The 21847-nt window shown below is 41.9% G+C and overlaps 1 protein-coding gene across 1 annotated transcript in view; it reads right to left on the bottom strand.

Annotated features, from left to right (window-relative positions):
• The window catches only part of FREM2 (FRAS1 related extracellular matrix 2), a 153270-nt gene that overhangs the window by 16259 nt on the left and 115164 nt on the right, over window positions 1-21847 (bottom strand). Inside the window, exons 7-16 of the mRNA XM_069969951.1 lie at window positions 12663-12812; window positions 11270-11479; window positions 10815-11012; window positions 8977-9141; window positions 8709-8891; window positions 5971-6101; window positions 4946-5104; window positions 4202-4505; window positions 3382-3513; window positions 2450-2781 (exon numbers count right to left, since the gene is read on the bottom strand). Of these exons, the coding sequence (XP_069826052.1) occupies window positions 2450-2781; window positions 3382-3513; window positions 4202-4505; window positions 4946-5104; window positions 5971-6101; window positions 8709-8891; window positions 8977-9141; window positions 10815-11012; window positions 11270-11479; window positions 12663-12812 (1964 nt within the window). The remainder of the gene's footprint in view (window positions 1-2449; window positions 2782-3381; window positions 3514-4201; window positions 4506-4945; window positions 5105-5970; window positions 6102-8708; window positions 8892-8976; window positions 9142-10814; window positions 11013-11269; window positions 11480-12662; window positions 12813-21847) is intronic.

Below are 21847 nucleotides of genomic sequence, written 5' to 3'. Positions count from 1 at the left end.
TGGATTGTTTGCGGCATTGTTGATGTCCATCCTTCTTGGTACACTTTCTTTGTACACACAGGGAGATGTGCTGCCGATAAATGAGGATTTTTAGTACCACATGACCTTACTGCCTCACATGTATTCTGCACATAGGCTAACCGGACTATAATAAGTGTATTTTATAAGGTGCTAAATGACACCAGACGGCACATCTAAATGTGACACGGCATTGGCAGCCTTCTGAGACTGGATTCATAACTCTAAATGGCCTTTTCTATAGTGTATTTCTTCCAAATGGAGAAGCACAGCTAAAGATATATCAGCTCTACATCTCTAGAAAGCATCAGGGGGTCTTTGATGTTTTACATAGCTGAAAGACTGAAAGAGCAACTGCTATCCGCTCATCATAAAGATTAAAGAAAGATCTGCTATATTCTACAAGTAGCTGGAGGATCATTGGAAACAAATGTTATGGTTGCGTATTGGAGATGTGAGTTCTATGAATCCGTTTGGAAGACTAGGGTGCGGAGTCTACAGGATTCTATGTTGTTCTCTTAAAGAGGTTTGTCAGGTGAGCAGAAGACGGCTAAAACCTTTCGCTCGCTGTTGCTGAAACTGTTTCCCTCCCCTCCCTCTGATATGCGGGGAGATGGTTAAGTAGCAATCATCGTCTTTATCCGACTTCTGCTTGCTGGACAACCCCTTTATTAAAGCGACTCTGTACCCACAATCTTCCCCCCAAACCGCTTGTACCATCAGATAGCTGCTTTTAATCCAAGATCTGTCCTGGGGTCCGTTCGGCAGGTGATGCAGTTATTGTCCTAAAAAACAACTTTTAATCTTGCAGCCCTGTGTCAAACTGGCGTGGCCTAGCGTGTCTGTGCCCTAGGCCTGAAACGTCTCTTCATCCCCCCCTGCCCTCCTCATCATTAGGAATACCCCAGGCAAGATTTCTCCTAATCACCACTTATCTGAACACTGCACATGAGCCTTAATGATCCAACAAATGTGCACCACTTATGAGTAGGAGAAATCCTAACAGGGGCATTCCTAATGATGAAGATGGAGGAGGTGCAAGCCTAGGTCGTGGGTACTCTAGGACACGCCTATTTGACACAGGGCTGCAAGTTCAAAAGTTTTTTTTAGGACAATAACTGCATCACCTGCCGAACGGACCCCAGGACCCCTTTGATTAAAAGCAGCTATCCGGAGATCCCCGGGTAGTGGCAGTAATACTGAAGGAGTGGTAGTCAGAAATGGGGTCAAAGGTCATTATCCGGACAGCAGGCCAAAGGTCACGGTAGTCAGAAATTGAAGCAATGGTCAAATGCAGACAACAGATGGCAGACATACAATAACAAGAGTGAAGCGATATCCAGGCACAAGGATGAGGTCAGGATCAGGATCAAGCAGAAGCACTGGCACAAGAAACAAGAACAATGACAGGGCATAAATGTCTATCAGAAGGCAAAGCTTGCCAGGCCTTATGTAATCTTTGGACTCCTCGCCGGCCCACTGCCTCCATACAGGTGAAGGAGAGTCACAGCTAGAGGCCATGTTCTCACAATGTAAGTTAAGTATTAATCACTGCCGTTGTTGCCAATTTGCAACACGGCCGTGATTAATACTTAAAGGGGTAGTGCGGCGCTCAGAAATTATTCACAGAATAACACACATTACAAAGTTATACAACTTTGTAATGTATGTTATGTCTGTGAATCGGCCCGTTCCCCGTGTTCCACCACCCCCACCCGTGTACCCGGAAGTGTGTGGTGCATTATACATTACCTGATCCGTGTCGAGGGCGGTCCGCCATCTTGTGCCAAACGTCATCTTCGGACAGACGGCCGAGTCGCTGCCGTCCGTCCCCGCTCCGCCGCGTCACAATTGTGCTCAGCCGCGATTGGCTGAGCACAATTATGCTCAGCCAATCGCGGCTGAGCATCGGATGACGCTGCAGAGGGCGGCCGGCATTCGGGACAGTCGGAGCTGTTCGCCAACCGCCCGAAGAAGACGTCACTCGCTGAAGATCGGAGACGGGTGTCGGCACGTGACAGGTGAGTATAGCGCACCACACTTCCGGGTACACGGGTGGGGGTGGTGGGACACGGGGAAGGGGGCCATTCACAGACATAACATACATTACAAAGTTGTATAACTTTGTAATGTGTGTTAGTCTGTGAATAATTCTTTACTGCCGCACTACCCCTTTAACTTACATTGTGCTGCGGCTAGAGGGAAGTGGTGTGGTATTGGCAGCTTAAAAATTCCAGACTTTAGATAACAAAGTTATAGACACTAACATTGGTGGCAGCACAGGGACCTGCGTCACCCCTTACTGCTGTCACTCAATGGAAGTTGAATGGTACAGAAAAAATACAACTTTATTAAAGCAATGTATCATAATAAAATGTATGCCTTTAAGTGGATTATATCAAAACCACTGTAAAAATAAGACTTAACTTACCTGGCCGTCTGTACCGATGGTGCCCCCACATTCCGTCAGGAGCTCTGACATGTCATAGTAGCTGGTAAAGTCCCACAAGCAGGCCTCCAGGTTAAGGTTTCTGTAGAAGCGCAGTGCGTTAGACCCTCTGAGCTGTGGACTATATTGATAGGGAGAGGTCTCCCCTATTACATTGGGATTCTTGGTGGCATCAGTCAAGAACCCATAGCGTGTTCTCACTTCATTGTAATCCAGAAGATTAGAACACTTGTGGTTTCCTACTCGGGTGCCATCAGGACTTAGTGTCAACTCAAAGTTGGAAAGTTCTCTAGTGGAGATGACTGGAAGCATGCCTGAAATGAATAAAATATGGTGAATATTATATTCACTAAATACACTAATGTAAAAATATAATACAGTGGTCCCTCAGGTTATCTTTATTTCTCTTTTTTTTCTGTCTTTGCATTGACATTTTTGTGAACCTGTTACTGGTACCCGAGTTATGGTGCCAAGGTACAAAATTTTCAACTTACAGTGTCTGTCCCAGAACTAAAGTAGTTATATTAGGGACTATTGTATAGTAATCCCTTAAACATTTTTATACATTTATGATTGCATTATCCTTTAAGCCAAATGAAAATAAAGGGGTACTCTGGCCATTTAAACCTTTTATTTAATATATTGCTGGAACAGCAAGAAAAATAATAAAAATCCTATTTTCACCTACCACCCTCCCCTTCTACAGTGTCTTTGGGTCCCCTACTGAAAGCTCTGTCTGCTACTACCGAGACAGAGTTGTCTCAGTAGGGGCAGCCTGCTCATTAATGGCTGTAGCAGGAGTACACCTTTAAGAATTTGTAAGATCTACTCCTTTTGGCGACAATCACATTGTAGCAAAACTTTGTTCCTTGCACACGATTCACACAGACATGTAAGCCTCTAAGCTGACTTACCATCAATATGAGGCATAGTAATAGTTACTTTGATAAGGTTTGGATGGTCAGGATCATCTGATCCAGTGTATCGCATTTTCGCAGAGAATGGTTCAGCTCCCACTACTCCTGGCACTCTAGGTTGGCAAAGACCTACAAAAATACATAAAAATAGTAGTCAAAGTAGTCAAAGTACATCAATATAGGTGTCTAAGTCACGTCTGAAAACCATTTACTTTGCTCATATCACCTATGAGATTAGTAAATATGGAGCCAAGGCTATGACTGAATTAAGTATTTAAAGGGGACATCCTAAGATTAAAGGTTACCACCTATGCACAGGAAGGTAATAACTAGAAACATAGGGATAGATTTATCAAAGGGATGTAAAGTAGAACTGTCTCAGTTGCCCCTAGCAACCAATCAGATTCCATTCCATTCATTTTCTTTTCATTCTTCACAGATTTCTTTGAAAATGAAAGGTGGAATCTGATTGGTTGCTAGGGGCAACTGAGCCAACTCTACTTTACACCAGTTTGATAAATCTCCCGCATAGATTTTGTGATGTAATAGAAGAAATATTTAATGTCATTGAAAAATATGACAGTAACACAATACATATAGGGGGTTATCAAACATGGTGTAAAGAGAAACTGGCTCAGTTGCCCCTAGCAACCACTCAGATTCCACCTTTCATTCCTCACAGACTCTTTTCAAAATGAAAGGTGGAATCTGATTGGTTGCTAGGGGCAACTGAGTCAGTTTCACTTTACACCATGTTTGATAAATCTCCCCCATAGTCTTCCTATTTAGTTACTTTGTAGCTGACATGAGTGCTCACCTTCTTCAGTGCTTATGGTCACAATAGGACTTATAAGTTCCAGTCCTTCTTGCCCCTCGGAGTTGACGGCCCGTGCCGCACACTGCACCCTTGAACCGGCATGGAAGTATATTGAATCCAGGGTAATAAGTTTAGAAGATGTAAAGAATGTGTCGAAGTCCACCTCCCTCATAGGACTGGTGACTCCATCCTGGCCCTTAGGGGCACTGACAAGCCAGCGGTAACGGGTCAATGTGTCGTTAATATTCTCGCTGGTACATATTGATCCAGTTTTATCATAATCTGAATATTTGGGGTTACAGGCCTGGAAAGATGGAACAGGATAAAAAATATAAGAGGAGAAAAAAATCAGGAATTAAAGCAACATGTGGCAAGCAAATACTTACAATCTGCGGAAAAGCCCCTACTGCACATTATACAAAGAATTATTGCTGTACTAACAGAGTCTATGGATGAAATCAACTGGTGTGAAGTTCTCCATGTAGCAGCAAAGTTGGCAGCACCCACTGAGATCAGCAAAGCTCCTAAATCCTGGTAATACCGCCAAGCTGTGCTACAAGTGGATGGTTGCCGGTAAGTTGACATTAGTCTGTAATATAGGTTGTGTTTTAATATTTTACTTGCTTGCTGTCAGTGAAAGGAGCTCCTGCCATGTATAGGCTGTCCTCTTCACTGGGAATAACCTGTAATCTTGGAATAACCCTTTTAAGAATAAGGCAATTCTAGTCAATCCACAAAACTCACCGTGATGCAAGCCACAGGGTAACCAGCAACGGGGTTGGGGTTCTCCTTAGCTCTTGAGGTGTCATCATACATAAAAAGTGAGACAACTTGAGGAACCGAGGGGAAGGTTACATCTGCCATGCTGTTCATTTCTTCAATGTACACAATGGCTTTGCTCATCTACAAAATGGAAAGTATCTTATGAAATCAGAATTGCAGAAACTGTGATCTAGATCCTTCTCTATGTATCCATACAACAACCATGTGCCGACCCATATGTGTTAACTATAGTGAGGCCAGGGTCTGTAAGGCCCATCAAAATACCAGGTTCCTCCAGGTTTGTTTCATCGGCTGATCGTTGTCTCTATTACATGAAGCGATAATCAGGCCGATTCAGCTGATTTTCCCTCCATGTAATAGGGCCCTAAGGTTGAGGACCTGCGAGTCATGTGATCAGGTCCTTCACCTCTCTCTGTGCAGGATGCTCACAGGTCCTGCTCCCTCTCTGTCTTCTGATATTCATCCATCTCACTATGCACTACAGTGAGCAGGCTGAACACTCCAGTACCGGAACCCTCTCCCTCTCTGGGTTGATAAAGGCACTATGGGCACTGGGTAGGCCAGTGCTGACGCCGGCCCTGACGTTGTTAGTTTTTTGCCAATAAATTGGAACATTCTTATTGAATCTGGAGACTAAAACCCCCACATATTTTACAGAAGTTTTAGAATTTGCACCTGGATAGCTGGATAGATATATCTATCTGAATGTAAAAGAGACTGAAATTTGGTTACCCCCCCCCCCCCAATAACAGCACAATACAGAATTCAGTGCAAACATCCTACCTATGTATAAATGAGATTTGCATTGACTGACAGGCTGACAGGTTGTATCTCTAGAGGCAATGTGGCTCCTCTCTATGGAATTTAAGGTCACTTTGGCCATAACAGTGCAAAAAGTAGCCTCCCAGACATAAACTCCAAGTGTCAGCATCAAGAATGCAAAATTATAGAAAAAGTCAGCTAAGATCTGAGATTTGTTCTGTTACCTGGATTTCTGCCACCATGTTCTCGTCTGGTTTCAGGTGCACAGTAAAAGCTTCTCTCATTTCCCTGACGCCATCGTACAGGACTTCAACCTCTACAACGTGCAGGGTTTCCCCTTCTTTAAATTCAATCTCTACAAAGTTACAAATAGAAAATGTTAATGATATAATCTAATGTTCAGATGTTACATTTCACACAATAGTAAGTTCTAGAGCTGCCCATACCTCTTTTACAGCTGTTGGCTAATGTTCATTTGACTGACAGCAATCTCTACTATTCACCCCCTATACAGTACATGAATGCTAAACACAGCCAAGTGTCCATTTCTGAATGGGAAGAAGGAAGGTAAGTCACTGCAAATTCCTCTGACAGCAGCTTATCTCCCCGAGAACAAAAGAATCAGGCAATTGAAATGCAACTTGCCCAATTCTTCTCTCCACTGACATTAACTATTGATAGAAAGTCATGAGGCCATCATACACATTGAACTGCCAATTTCAGCCTACTTTTCTCTAATGTGTATGAAGGCTTTTACATCTGTGGTATTACTGTCACCCATTTGGAAACAAGAGAAATTTTATTCATTGTTTCACCAGTTTCCTATGTGTATTTGATTGCGGTTAAGCAAATCTCTGAGCTGCCGTTAATAACTTAGAGCAGCAGCTTAGGCAAAGATGGCTGTCTCATAATAATGTATGAAAAATGTGGAAAAAAATTAAACAACCAAAAAAGAAAACTGATTAGAAAAAAACGATATAATTCAATATATTTCTGGTTTGAATCTGTAAAAAAAAAATAAAAAATCTTGGTGAAACAACATGTTTGACCTCCAAGACTCAGACCCAACATAGTTCTGTTTAACCCAACTGGGTGGATCACCTCTAAACTGACTTTAGTTTACTGCTCACTATTGTGGGAGATGTTTAACCGCAAGTAATGATCCACAACCTGCACCGATATAATTACAAGTAAATATTGGGAGATCCCACTAAGAAATCCCTTCCTTTCAGAACTTATTTCCCAAGGTCAACAGATTATGTTTAGACAAGCTCCTACAACAATGGAGGATCAGGCTGTGAGTCAGGTCACACCAAGCCAGGGTTTTCCATCTAGATATTCTTCAACTTACAATTAGTTTACATACCTCTATAATACTATATTGTAGTAAAACAGAGTATTAATCATTTCATTCATTATTAATGGATTAAGATTTTCTAACTATTATTACATTTTAGAATACTCCTCATTGCCTGCTCCTCTTCTGTCAAAATGTTAAATGGGTTGTCCAGCCCTAAATTTTAGTGTATGGGCTCTGACTTGCATAAAAAAAAGTTATAGGCTATATCCAAAAATGGTAAATAAAGGCTGTTATTTTAAAACAACGGACATTGTTCATATCATGATGGCCGTTATTCACTGTTAAATGATGGACGTCCAACAAAAGTGGCCATCATTTCTACAGTGTGTGCACACAGCCATAGTGTGTATAAAGTTACACTAAATTTTCAAGACAGTTCTCACACACTTCTCCTTGACTCTATATAACGATTAGTGGGGGCCTGAATGCCTGGGCCTTAACTAATCACAACTTTTGACATGACACACAGAAATGGGACAGGGACACATTAAAGGGGTACTCCAGCATTTTTTTTCTTTCAAATCAACTAGTTTCAGAAAGTTATATTGATTTATTAATTACTTCTATTTAAAACATCTCCAGTATTCCAGACATTCCATCAGCTGCTGTATGTCCTGCAGGAAGTGGGGGATTCTTTCCAGTCCAAGACAGGAACTGTCCAGAGCAGCAGCAAATCCCTATAGAAAACCTCTCCTGCTCTGGACAGTTCCTGAGATGGACAGAGGTGGCAGCAGAACACCAAATCAGACTGGAAAGAATATCCCACTTCCTGCAAGACATACAGCAGCTGATAAGAACAGGAAGGCGTGAGATTTTTAAACAGAAGTAAATTACAAACCTATAGAACTTTCTGACACAAGTTGATTTAAAAGAAAAAGATTTTCGCCAGAGTACCCATTTTAAGCAAATTTAAAAGTGATTGACAGCTACATGTGTTTAAGTGTGTAAAAAGAGCTGTCAATCATTGAGTAGTACCGCCTCTATGACTACTTAACCCAGAAGAGGCAGAGATTTACATGAATAAATGACAAGTACCTGCAGTTTCAATGTGAAAGGTTCCCTTTGAATGTAAAAAAGGAATGGAGTAAAATAGTGGTGGCTGCAGACAAGCATGATTTTAAACCATTTAACTCTCTCTATGCACAGGATTCAGAACTCTGTATCTGAAAACTGGAGCTCTGAATACATTTTATAAATTAACTATATAATAAAAAGAGTAAACCCTATGGGGGAGATTTATCAAACATAGTGTAAAGTAAAACTGGCTCAGTTGCCCCTAGCAACCAATCAGATTCCACCTTTCATTTTCCATAGAGTCTGTGAGGAATGAAAGGTGGAATCTGATTGGTTGCTAGGGGCAACTGAGCCAGTTTCCCTTTACACCATGTTTGATCAATTTCCCCCAATATGTAAATGAATATTATCATTATACAATGAAGCAGAGCCCTGATGTGCGCTCCTGGACTCCCTGTGCATTGCTATCCATTCCTGGGTGTTCCCTTCTTGCATCACCAAGCCAATGTGTTCGTCATAGACAAATACCAGCACGTTGCTATGTGTGCGAGGTATTGATCAGCAGTATATAAATGGAGTGGTGTGTACCTTCTGACACAGGGTTATAATCTTCCCCAGAGGTAGCAGAGCCGTCCTTTGTATGCACCCGCACAATGGAGACCTTTGATGTGTCTCCCTGACGAACAACTGGAATTTTTACTACCACGATTTGTCCGGGTTCCTTCGGCTCACTTACGCTAAACTTGGTGTCGCCAAACTTTATTATTGCCTCTGAAAGATAAAAAGTTTACGAGTCAATTTTATTAGGTATTAACTGTCAGCTATACATTGATGGTTCTCTTTATTAGTTCCTTACTGTCTGCATCATCCTTAATCTTTATTAAGGTCTCATTGAGTTCTCCTATGGAGGCGCCGAAAGGAGATTCACTTCTGGGAGTCCCAAGGACAAGTCGCAGCTCTTCTTCTTCTTCATGGATGGTATCGTCCATCAGGGTCACGATGCAGGGGCGTTCTGTCTCACCTTAAACACAATAGGCAGGTTTGTCTTTAGTAAAAGAAATGGTTCATATCAAGTGCATACAGACGGTAATAGTGAACGTTCTCATTTAGTTATATTCTAACATGTTGTAGGAGTCTATGAGCTGGAATAAAGGGGCCCATACTAATGGATCCTAGCCATAAGATTAACTAAATAGATGTCTTAGCTAATATCCCTGTACTGTAGGGTGTCTGTAGATATGGAAATTCCTATGCTAAAAAGTTGAGTGATGTCTACATTATAAGGACCACCGAGGGTCTCAGTTTTATTTAAAAAGTTGCCTGCAGACATATGTCTAGCTATCTGGCACTATCCAGAATAGGAACCTTGGACGCAACATGGATTTTCTGCATTGGATGTCCAAACGTTTCCCCATAGGTTGATATGGGGCATGAAGCTAGACTATCTACAATCTGGATAGTTTTGCTGGATCAAAAGTGTATGCTGTATGGCAATGACACCTACCACCCACAGTAATCAGCTGTTTGCCACAGATGCTGCAGCCATGTACATCCATGAGCTGGAAGTAGATGGATCAGTATACTGGGGTAGTGACCGTGCTGAGATACTAAGGGCCCTATTACACGGGGCGATTATCATGCAAATTGTTATATAGTTCGAATTTAAATGATAATCGTTCTGTGTAATTTCAGGCAGCGATCGAAAAATTGTTCGTGTGTCGTTGATCGTAGATTTAGATCTTAACCTAAAATTATCGTTAATCGTTCGCTGTAATTCCACATTCGTTCGCTCAAGTTCCGCATTTGTTCACTAATCGTTCAGTGTAATTGCACATTGTTCATTGTTTTGCTGGAATCAGAAGGAGTAAACGATCATAGTAACGATCACAATAACGATCATAGTAACGATCATAACTAACGACTATCGTTCTGTGTAATATGGTAAACAATTTAAAGTGAACAATAAACAATCTCGTTTGCGATCGTTTATTGTTAGTTGTTAATCGTTAAACATCGCTCTGTGTATTAGGACCCTACAGCTAAAACAATGAAAGCTGAGCTGCAGTAACTCACTGTAGCCAATCCACAATATACTGTACAGAGCTGTCTGCTTCTGGCTACATTGACTGTGTCGGTGGGTGCAGAGAAGCTGATCAGTGTGGGTGCTGGCAAGATCAGATATAGATGGCCAATCCTGAGGATAAAGGCCCTATTCCACGGAACAATAAGCTGACATCGTTCATGTCGGCTGATCGTTGAAGTTGTTTATCTTTCAACATGTTGAAAGACAAACGACTTGTATAGCAGCGATCTGCTGCTCCGTGAGATAGGAGCGGCGGCAGCAGACCACTGCTATATACAATGGGCTGCCCGGACGATCAGCGATCACCCGGGCAGCCACCCTGCAGCTCCCCACGGCCGCCCCCCCCCTCTTGCTGCTGCCACGTGGAATAGTGGCGACAGTGAGCCGCTCGTTTGCTCCTCACTGTTGGCCCGTGTAATAGGGCCTTAAGCTATTGATAAAAAGAGTCCCAGAAAAACCCTGGTTTTAAGAAAAATGAAGACCCTTCATATACAAGGGATTGAGATACTAATAAGACCTTTACATAATAAAATACCTGGTTATATTGTCACAATAATTCATTATTTCTTCACCATATTCGTTCTAAATGTCAATACTGCAGAATACACTACCTGGAAGGAAGGTGATGATTGAATTGTCTGTGTTCGGTCGTTCTTCAAAGTCCATCATCACTTGTGCGGATCCTTGCCGAGTGTAACAACGTACTGTAGACTTGTAGCTGACGTCTCCACTTCTGTACACCATGGCGGTGATCTTCCCATCTTTTTCATGCCCCATGTACATGGCCTCTCTGAACTGAACCTTTGGCACTGTGGACAATAAGAAGGTGTAGAAATCTAATGTACACACACTGACCAATTCATCTTACTGTGGCGACAGAATTTTGCATGATACTGTACAGTATGTTCATGATACCATACTCGATGATCAGGGCTGCGATACAACACCTATTGAACGTGCTCCAAAGTGCCAGCCAGGGGCATGAAGAAGGGCATTATAGTACGGAAGCAAGGAAAACAGTATCTGATGCAAGATTTCTCATGATAAAAATATGGATGTCACTTACAGTCAGAGACGGTGTCATTGATGTATACTGTGGCTTTGCTGGGCTCCCCGAGGACGGCGTTCATTGGCATACGCAGCACTAGCTCAAACTTCTCTATGCCCTCCAGCACCGGCTGTCCCAAGTCATCCAGAATGACCACGCGGAAAGTCTGCATGTTAACACCAGGGGCAAAATCCAGATTCCTACTGATACCTACATAGTCAATGCCGGCTGAGAAAAGAAATGCATTTTATTATTGTTTTTCCTGAAATAATGTAAATCATTTAAGATGCATCCTACATGAATATACAAACAAAGCTCACAACCCAGCCCAGCACTATCTTTTTATAAGCATCAGAGGCTGCATTGGTTAGACATAGATCACTCTGCCGTTTGGTTCTGTTCACAAACAATAAAGTAAAACAATTATGGCTAACATCACCTACCGCCAAGGAGAAATAACTGTATCTGGATTTATTCATCTAGAACTGAATGCGGTGGCAAGCATTATAATGGTGGTAGTAGGAAAGTACTATGACTGAGATGTAAAGCAGGGTAAGCAGTTCTGTACCAAGTACTCTCTTACCACTGGCCCTGAGTAATTGCATAGTGGGTATACATGTATGGTGAATATGCATGTACAGTGGGTATGCATGTATAGTGAGTATGCATGTACAATGGGTATGCATGTATAGTAAGTATGCATGTATAGTAAGTATGCATGTACAGTGGGTATGTATGTATAGTGGGTTTGTCTGCATGGTAGGTATGTATTTATAGTGGGAATGTCAGCATGGTAGGTATGCATGTATGGTGGGTTTGCATGTACAATGGGTATGCATGCATGGTGGGTATGTATAGTGGCAATGTCTGCATGGTGAGTATGCATGTACAGTTGCTATGTCAGCATGGTGGGTATGCATGTATAGTGGATTTGCATGTACAATGGGTATGCATGTATGGTGGGTATGTATGTATAGTGGGAATGTCTGCATGGTGAGTATGCATGTAGTGGTGGTATGTTAGCATGGTGGGTATGTATATATAGTGGGCACTAACATCGATCAGCTGTTTGAGAGTTGTGGCACTGCCATACACAGTACAACAGGGCAGGTACATTGTGTAGTAGTTGTGTTGGATTACTGCAACTCAGATTTAACTTATTATCTGAACGTAGACTAGATAGTCAACAGATACGTCAGATTTACTAATCAGCCTGATATACTTAGATACATCTTGTGCGTTTAAAGACTGTCTAGTCTAATTTGAACTAAGAATTAAACAGTTCCAATAAGTCTGGGCCAATGCACCAACATTGATGCACTGTACCAGTCTCTATCTCCAAAACATGGCTCACACATAGACATACACAGCTGAATAAACGGCATTATCTTTTCTCTCTGGCCCGACTCACCTATTGCTGACATTGGCTCCGTTTTTTGTGACCGTACTGTGACGGTGGCAGTTTTGGACAGATCAGTCCCAGTCCTCCATACACGTACTTCTATATATCCCGCACTCTCATCAACGTACAGTTCTACATCTCCAAAGTAAAAAGCCGGTTCTGGAAAAAGTCCAAGTATAACATATACATGACAATAGTAATAAATAATATTTGTAATATTGGAACAAACGGAACTAGTTCACAATGATATTAAACCCTCATACAGCGTGCCCTGATCAGATAGACCTTATAATGTCCTTACGTCCTGACAGGCAGAAGGCCCCAATAATCTAGTACCAGATGTCATACATACGGCAGACACCTGCTCTGGTTAATAAAGGGGATAAGAACCCGACTTATGGGAAATGGTTGGAGACTTCACCTCTAATGGCAAAAGATCATAGAAATGCCTTGAAGACTTAAATGGAAAGATTTACTGATTTTTGCACTTTTTCTATCTCTTTTTCATTCCTGCTTTATCAGCGTTCATCCTTTCCTATCGGTTTGTGCCAACTCTGAAGAGTATGTATATACAACCACGAGTGCATTATCTCAATACACTTAGAGAAACTGATGAGTCAGTAAATGTTGTAAATTCCTGAAATGATTCCCTCAACTTCAATGTCGGACTGAAAATAGATCCATCAGGGTGTGTTACTTATAGAGTTTATATAACTAGAAGGCTGGATATAAAACAATGATACAAAAGGCGTAACATGAGGATTCTGGTCCCCCCAAACTCTGTAACTAGGCCCCACTCACATCACGTCCATTTATAATAATGTTGCCTTATAATGTGGCAGAAGGGTCTGTTACATGCACCAGAGCCAGGAGCATCTGCCAACTCTGCAGCCCTATGTTACACATGGTGGGAAAGCCTCTGCCATGTCATCTTCTTTTCTTCAGATTTTTTGTTCAGCATAAAGGAATCATGCTAGTCTATACAATGGATCCATCTTCTTATTTTAAGGGCAGGTCATATTCCTAGATTGAGTGTTTGCTTCTTTGAACTTTATGGGGGAGATTTATCAAAGGGTGTAAAATTTAGACTGGTGCAAACTACCCACAGCAACCAATCACAGCTCAGCGTTAGGCAGTGCTGAAAGGAAAGCTGAGCTGTGATTGGTTGCTGTGGGCAGTTTGCACCAGTCTAAATTTTACACCCTTTGATAAATCTCCCCCTATGTTTCTGTCTTATCCAGTCTGTATTAAAATGTTTTTAGCTTTGTTAATAAATAGAGATGAGCAAACCGGGTTCGGGTCGATCCAAACCTGAACTTTCGGCATTAGATTAGCTGGGGCTGCTGAACTTGAATAAGGCTCTAAGGTTGTCTGGTAAACACGGATACAGCCAATGACTATATCCATGTTTTCCACATAGCCTTAGGGCTTTATTCAAGTTCAGCAGCCACCGCTAATCAAATGCTGAAAGTTCGGGTTCAGATCGACTCGAGCATGCGAGGTTCGCTCATCTCTATTAATAAAGTTATTTTGCTACTACTCCCTTTGTCTTTAGTCACCTTCTGGTGAGCAGCCATTTACTTTTATTCCCGACTGTATAATATCCCACTAAACTGCTGATTGGTCCCACTATTCGACCTTACCATAAGTCCTGGGGGTAGCTGACTTTTGGGAGCCATTGGTAGGACCCAATATAAGTGACTACTAAAGATAAATCCTGGTTCTGCGTCTAGCAACCCTATCTGCGTCATATAACCCTATAGCCATTTATCTGAGCTTATCACATTATGCTCCGGGTGGCAGCAAGACTATAAAGGTACGCAAGTGCAAAATTAGAATACAGTAAAAACAATTAAGTTGGGTACCCAGAAAAAATTCACATATACCATGGACAACATTACTGTAGACCACAGTTAGCATACTTTTACCTATATCTACCTACAGTATATTTTCTGACAATAATGTGTAGTCAATTAAATCTAAAAGCTCTGCTCTACTAACATGTCTATTCTCTGTCTATTTACTTTCTGAAAGAAAGTTCCATTTCACGTTTCGGGTGTTATCCTTGTGCAATACCTTATTTCTCCTGTTGTGGTGCTGCAAACTGAACACTTAAGCCCTTATTACACGGGGCAATGTGGGGACCAGTCAGGTCAGAGCTCTCTTGCTCCTCGTTCCCCCGCCCGCTGCCGGCGCTATTACATGCGCCGACAGTGAGTGAGGGGGAGCCGGTAAGACCTGGGGGGGGGGGCATGGAGAGCTGCGGAGGGAAGGGGGGGGAACTGCTCTCGCCGCTCCTCTTAGGGCCCTATTCTACCAGACAATTATTGTTCAGATTATCGTTAAATCGTTTGAATCTAAACAATAATCGTTCGGTTGAAATGCAGTTAACGATTAACGACCGAACGAGAAATCGTTGATCGCTTTACAAGACCTGGACCTATTTTTATTGTTGCTCGTTCGCAAAACGTTCACAAATCGTTCGCATTGAATAAGACATCGTTCGGTCGTTCGCAATAGATACGAACGCAATAGCGAATAAATAGCGAAGAAAAAACGATCGCAATTATGATCATAAGTAACGATTATCGTTCCATGGAAATGAGTGAACGTTTTCAGGTCTTTCGCAATAGCAGTCGTTTGAAATCGTTAATGATTATGCAAACGTATAACGTCCGGTGGAATAGGGCCCTTACACAAGGTGGTGGCAGCAGATCATTGCCAGGCTGATCATCGCTTTGTGCAATAGGGCCTTTACTCCTGGGCTTCCCTGTGGATTACAACTGATGAGTTGATTGTTGGGAAACCCTTCATCCAAATGGTGTCCAAGGTTGTCCACAGATTATTTGATTTTGAGCACCATTTATAGATGGATATAAACAGTGAATAACTTGTAAATACATTGATTTGTCAACTGATCATGATTAGCATCCAGAGCTGCATTCATAATTCTGCTGTGGAATCTATAATACAGTTCAATATATCTAAGGCAAAGCATTTAAACGTTATTCATCTTTTTTATAGATTGGTTCCCTATATAATCTATAAAATGATGAATGATGAACATGGACCATTTTGTTTGGTCTATTCTTTGAATATCACTTATCACACAACATATGTTTTCAAGCTAAAGCAGAATTCACCGAGCGCTGAGGAGTCCTTAGAATTCATTTCCACATTAAAATGCAACTTGATCCACCGCACGCCACGAGCAAAAGACAAACTTACATGTGACAAGAAGCATTTGTAACAGATGCATGGACAAGTATAGCCAGCTGTTCTAATACTATGAGCTCTGTTACATTTATACATGTCACACGTGGTATATTCTATAAGCAGGGAGCGTACAGAGGCAATGTACAGTAACACACTTATAACAGCAACTACATAAATGTGACTCCTATTTCTATATTGGTGATTTTTATTGCATATTGGACCAAGTCAACCTAAGAAACAAACCATACAGAATATTAATTATTACTGCATTTACTTAGGAAGCAAAGTTATTTAACACTTATGGGAAAAGGTAACTGGCCCCTTCAAGTGGTTGGTGCAATGCAAAAAGAAAAAACAAAAAAAACAACAACAGGTGTTATGTGGAAAAAGGGGGCACCGACTGCAAGAGGAATGTAATAGTGCATGCTGGTCTGTCCAGTCTGACTCTTAGGGTATGTTCACACTGAGTAAAAGTGGTGGAATTCCACAGCATAAGGCTATGTTCACAGTATGTGAACAACCGGCCGGGTGATCTTTCTGGCCACGGAGCTCTGATGCAGGCGCATCAGCGTGCACCCGCATCAGAACTTCCCATATCCCACAGTGAAGCAAGCGCTCCGGAGCCGTAGCAGTGTGAACTGACAGGTCTTTCTGCGACATGTCAGTTTTTTCCGGAGCCGCACTGGATCCCGGCCGGAGCGTATACGATGTGTGTACGCTCCGGCCGGGATCCCATTAAAAATAAAGCTATGTCCTATCCCGCAAAACTACAGCCGTAGTTCTGCGGCGGGAACTACGGCTGTAGTTTTACGTAGTGTGAACATATGTTTACACAGAAAGATTTATATGACAGATTTTTGAAGCCAAAGCCAGAAATGGTTTTAAAAAGATGAGAAATCTCAATCTTTTCTTTATGACCTGTTCTCTGTTTATAGTCTGTTTCTGGCTTTGGCTTCAAAAATCGGTCAGATAAATCTCTGTGTAAAGGCACCATTAGTGAGGGGTTCTGGGCAGAAAACCAATTGTGTGATGTCCATATGCTCTATACATAGAAAAGGGATTGTCTTCATCAGATAACTGCTTTCATTTTAAAGCATATCTCTTTTTGGGCACAGTTGGACTTTAAATTATGAAATGATGTGAACTAAATTTTATATTCAGCTGGGGGGCATTCTCCATATGTTTTGGTGCGGTTGCAAGCTGTTTCAATACGGGGAACAGGGTGGGGGACCTATGTTGAAGGGTTCTTTTTGTTGTTTTGGTGAGGGGGGTTGGGTTGTGTGTTTTTGGCATGGTTAAATGGAAGGGCACTGACGTGCCATTTAACTCTATAGGCTGCACGTACAGCGCTAATCTATCTTCATGTGGCCCCTAGAGTTGAATGGAACAGCAGTGGGCATCTGTAACCACTGCTTCATTTAATAATTGAGGGCACAGGGTGGGGGTAACAGGGCCCCCATTCTCATGATCATTGGGATGCAGTTCACTTTTCATTCCTCACAGACTCTTTGAAAAATGAAAGGTGGAATCTGATTGGTTTCTAGGGGCAACTGAGCCAGTTTCACTTTACACCATGTTTGATAAATCTCCCCCATAGTTGTTAATGTAGTCCCAACATCACATTCATGGAAGTCAGCACAGTATGAACAGTGCTAAAGGACAGGTATCTGCTACAGTTAAGGATGTACACAGAAAAAAAGGAAATATTTCTAACAGAGTGTATATTCTCACAGTTAGCAATGCCTCGTCCATGGCTGCCCCTCATATAGACAGAGTTAAGTCTTCCATCCTTCTAGCTATATTAAATAATACGCTTTATCCCGAGTGTTTGCTCACATTGTAACCCTTACTTCAGTTTCAAAGCTAATTTCCTGAGAGCAGATTTAACGGAGGGCGATGTCGGAGCCGCGATTAGTATAGAGTGGCATAGGTCACAAAGGGAACAGGCTGCAATGAATGCGGCTTCACATGCGGCACATCTTTAATGTCGTAAGCTGTCTGCGAGAAACAAGTTCAGATATTAATGACCTTCCTTTAGAAATGAAGCCCCGTAAGTATGTAAAGTAGATTTGCCGGAGAAGAGGAAAAGGAAAGACAGGCTTAAAGGAGAACCAATTAGTAAATGGAGAATGCCCGCGGACTGTGCGGACTGTGCTAAAGAAGCTAAATCTGCCCTTTGTTCGCTCGTATCCTGCTCTTATTATTTTTGCGGTCACATCTCCTGTCCTGTACTCCACATAATCATAAAACAAACCTTTGCTTTCCTAAAGGTCACGGCTTGTTACGGGGATAAAACATCGGAAGCCTGGATTTCCTTTAGCTATAATTAGTGGTATATCTGAGCTCCCGTACATTTCTATATATCAGTATTTTCTCACATGGCCTCTACACGGGGTTCAGTGATAGATGGTGTCGCTGCCATTGTGATACTTACAGTCCTTTCTGCGGTCATATTGTCACCATTCATTACAAAATTTATGTTTTTTGGGGTCCCCCCCCCCCCCCCCGGTTCAATGGGAAAACTGAAGCAAATCCTTTATAATGAATTTAAAGTTAACCCCTCAATGATTGTGAATATGGTAAGCACACAGCACCATGGTTTCAAGTCCTGAACGAGAGTTCTGTGCTGAGTTGAGTGGGTGCTTGGGTGTTGAATGGCAGCCAGGTTTCTGTTTCATAAGCAGAGACTGGAGAACCCTCTAATACCAGACATTTACAATAGCAACTGCAACCCCCATAGTGGTTTACAGAGGAAGGGACTCCATTTGCATCCTACTTGCACTAGGCCTAATGATAGTCATCAAGTTTGCCATCATCACACTACTATTACGCCCTGCCAGGATGCCTGTTAGTTTTACACTGATAGGCATAATACAGTGCAATATATAGGTACTGCAGGGTGTTATAGAACCAGCCAAATGGCTCAATATGGGGGTACGGAGTCAACAAGTCAACTTATTCTGTGAAAAGGGAACGGGGTAAGATAAAAAATACTTATGCATGTAATGCTGTACATTCTAAACTGCTGACACCACTAGATAGTTGTCAGGACAAGGAGACACATGGTAACTTTCACGTATCTGTCTATACTTCCATAACGTAAAGAAATGCTACTATTCTTAGGTGCAAAGTGTCAGAGAGACTTTCCCAAGTTCCTGAGAGCTGTCACACCTCCCCACCCCCATTTTTCATCCCTCTCCCTGCCTACAGTCAGTTTTCAGCACTGAATCCTGTTTCCATATCTCATTTCTGCTCCATGCATACAAATTGTGCAAAAGTACAAGATTTGGAAACAGGGCTCAGCTGAGTTTCAACCAAGTAGGTAAAGGAGGGGGAGCAAGGAGGTGTTACAGCCCTCAGCAATTTAGGAGCTTGAAAAAGCCTCTATAACACTTACTGGAGAATAAAAGCACTTTTCTGCGCTCTGGAAGCACAGATGGATATATGAAAGGTACCATGTGTCTTCTTGTCCTAACAGCTATCTAATAGTGTCAGCAGTTTGAAAAATGAATATATTGCCTATACATGCCAAGCTCTCCGGAGGAAGGGATTCTTTTAAAAGCTGTTCCATCCCCTCAGACCTCAACTGATCTCCTTTTTAACTTGATAATTTGTTGGTTTAGTGCTCACTCACACGTACTCCACAAACACTTAAAGTATCACCGATATCCTCCTATCTCGACTCCTGCAATGTATATCTCATGGCTCCAAGCAATCACCTAAACTCATATGTATGTGAGTATAAACTTATAAAACTTCACCCACTTGTTAGTTGTCTTCAAAGAAAACTTTTATTCTTTTCATAGTCATACAGTTTTTCCAGGCTTTGTGTGACCATTAGGGCCCGTTCACACTGAGTAATTCTGGCGGAATTTCAAGCGGAGCCCATGCTACGGACTCTGCTTGAAGTTTCGCCTGTCCTATTGATTGAATAGGATGCCTCATGTACCTACATATATATATATATATATATATATATTTATTTATATACATATCTGATCTGATGAAGCGCGCATGCGCGCGAAATGGCCGTCATAAGTGTGGTTTACATGTAGGATTTTGGCGTCTGCTGTCCTTTGACATGTATCTACGAATGATTTTACCTATGATGAAATAAGGAAGTATCACAATGATCCGGTCAGTGCCCTCAACTTTCTACTACATTTGTCCTATATATATAAATAAATGTTACATTATATTTTACTGTTTTTTAGCGATCACAATAAAGGTCATGTAGAAGGTCGCCTGACTGGGTCCTCTTAACCCAATTTAAGACCTAGAGATATTACCAAACTAAGCATGCATAACATTGCTACTCCTGAAAAGATATCTTGGCACATTAAGCTTCCACATTCCTGAGAAATTAAAGCAATACAAAGCCACAGTCAACCTCCCATGATGAGCTGCCTGAAACAAGCGGTGGATGCCTGGCAAATACTGCATGTGTTGTTTCAACCAGATTTTTCCTAAGGAGGCTCTGTACTTACAATATGTCATAAATATGTGATGGGTCAGATTGCTGGAACCTCTACCACAAGAAGTAAGACACTGGTGTAAACCTTTCTACCCAGACTTCCCACACACAACTTACATTGGTTCCATTCATAAATTATGTGTAAGTGTAAAGCTACCATTCTTCAGTGGGGCTGTGCACTTCTCTCACCAAATGAATTATCCTACCAAATGTCCAAAATACTGTTATAAATCAATTTACAGTGTCTCTAGCCTATAAAAATACATTTTCATTGTTTTTTTTTTTTTTTGCATTCCTATGTCCCCCCACCCCGATGCGTAGGTGAATAGGTTGTGAGCATAATCAGCCTCCTTCCCCTTCTGGCAGCTCCAGATGTAGAAGAGAGAATAGAGAGAGAGCAAGAACATGGGAAGTAGGGAAAAGATAGGGGAACATTTATCAAGGCTGGAGCATTCGTACGCCAGTCTTAAATAAAGTCCCGTCCCCTTTTTCCCAGCCAGATTTACTAAGAGGCGTGTGCCTCTTAGTATAGCCGTCTGGCTTTCCACACGATGCAGAAATTGTGCAAAAATCTACACCTGCTCAGAGCAGGTGTAGATTTTTGGCTGGTTTACGCCTATTTCTAGACATAAATCTTAATAAGGCATGGGAGGAGGCACCGCCTCCTCTCCGCCTTGCCACGCAAGTAGGGGATACAGCTGGTGTACGCCAGGGAATAGGGAAAAATCTACAACTTTTTCCTGACGTATGCCCTGGACTTCATAAATCTCCCCTATACTGTACAGCTTAAGAGACCTACAGAAATCAATACAAATACAAGAAAATTAAAACAGAGATGACTGTGCTGGGTTCACATCACTATAAAGAGACCTGGCTTTGGGGAGAGTATCTGAGCATGTGTGTCCACCAGCATTCTGCTCATCAGGCGGACAAACACATTGCCACACCAGGTGATAACTTTATACTGGATATTTAGTAATTTCATAAAAATGGAAATCGATGCTTATCTTTTATGATCTATGCACTCAATGTGATATTTACTGATCAGACAGACCCTTTACATAACAACTAATTCTTATAACATCAAGAAGCTATACATATCAGCAGCACGAACCTCCCTGCTAATTTGCTACCAATGTATCAATCTGGAAACCAGTCTATCTAGTCACAGACCATTTAAAGGGGTTATCCAGTTCTACAAACACATGGCCACTTTTGCACCACTCTTGTCTCCAGATGAAGAGGGGTTTGAAACTCAGTTCCATTGAAGTAAATGCAGCTTAACTGCAAACCACACCTGACCTGTAGACAAGAGCAGGGCAAAAGTGGCCATGTTTTTGTAGCGCTGGAAAACCCCTTTAAGGCCCTAATACACGAACCAATTATCTACCCAATCAGGCATATTGTCATGAATGGAACTTTGGCGCAGTCCTCGGTGCATAAGGTACGACCGAGACTGCGATTTTGGCCATAATCTTTCATTTATTCTGTGTTTTGTTTGCCT

The sequence above is a fragment of the Dendropsophus ebraccatus genome, chromosome 5 (assembly GCF_027789765.1).
Source record: "Dendropsophus ebraccatus isolate aDenEbr1 chromosome 5, aDenEbr1.pat, whole genome shotgun sequence".
NCBI classification, from domain to species: Eukaryota; Metazoa; Chordata; class Amphibia; order Anura; family Hylidae; genus Dendropsophus; species Dendropsophus ebraccatus.
Note: the sequence above shows the minus strand (reverse complement) of the source record. Positions and strands in the feature narration are given on the sequence as shown.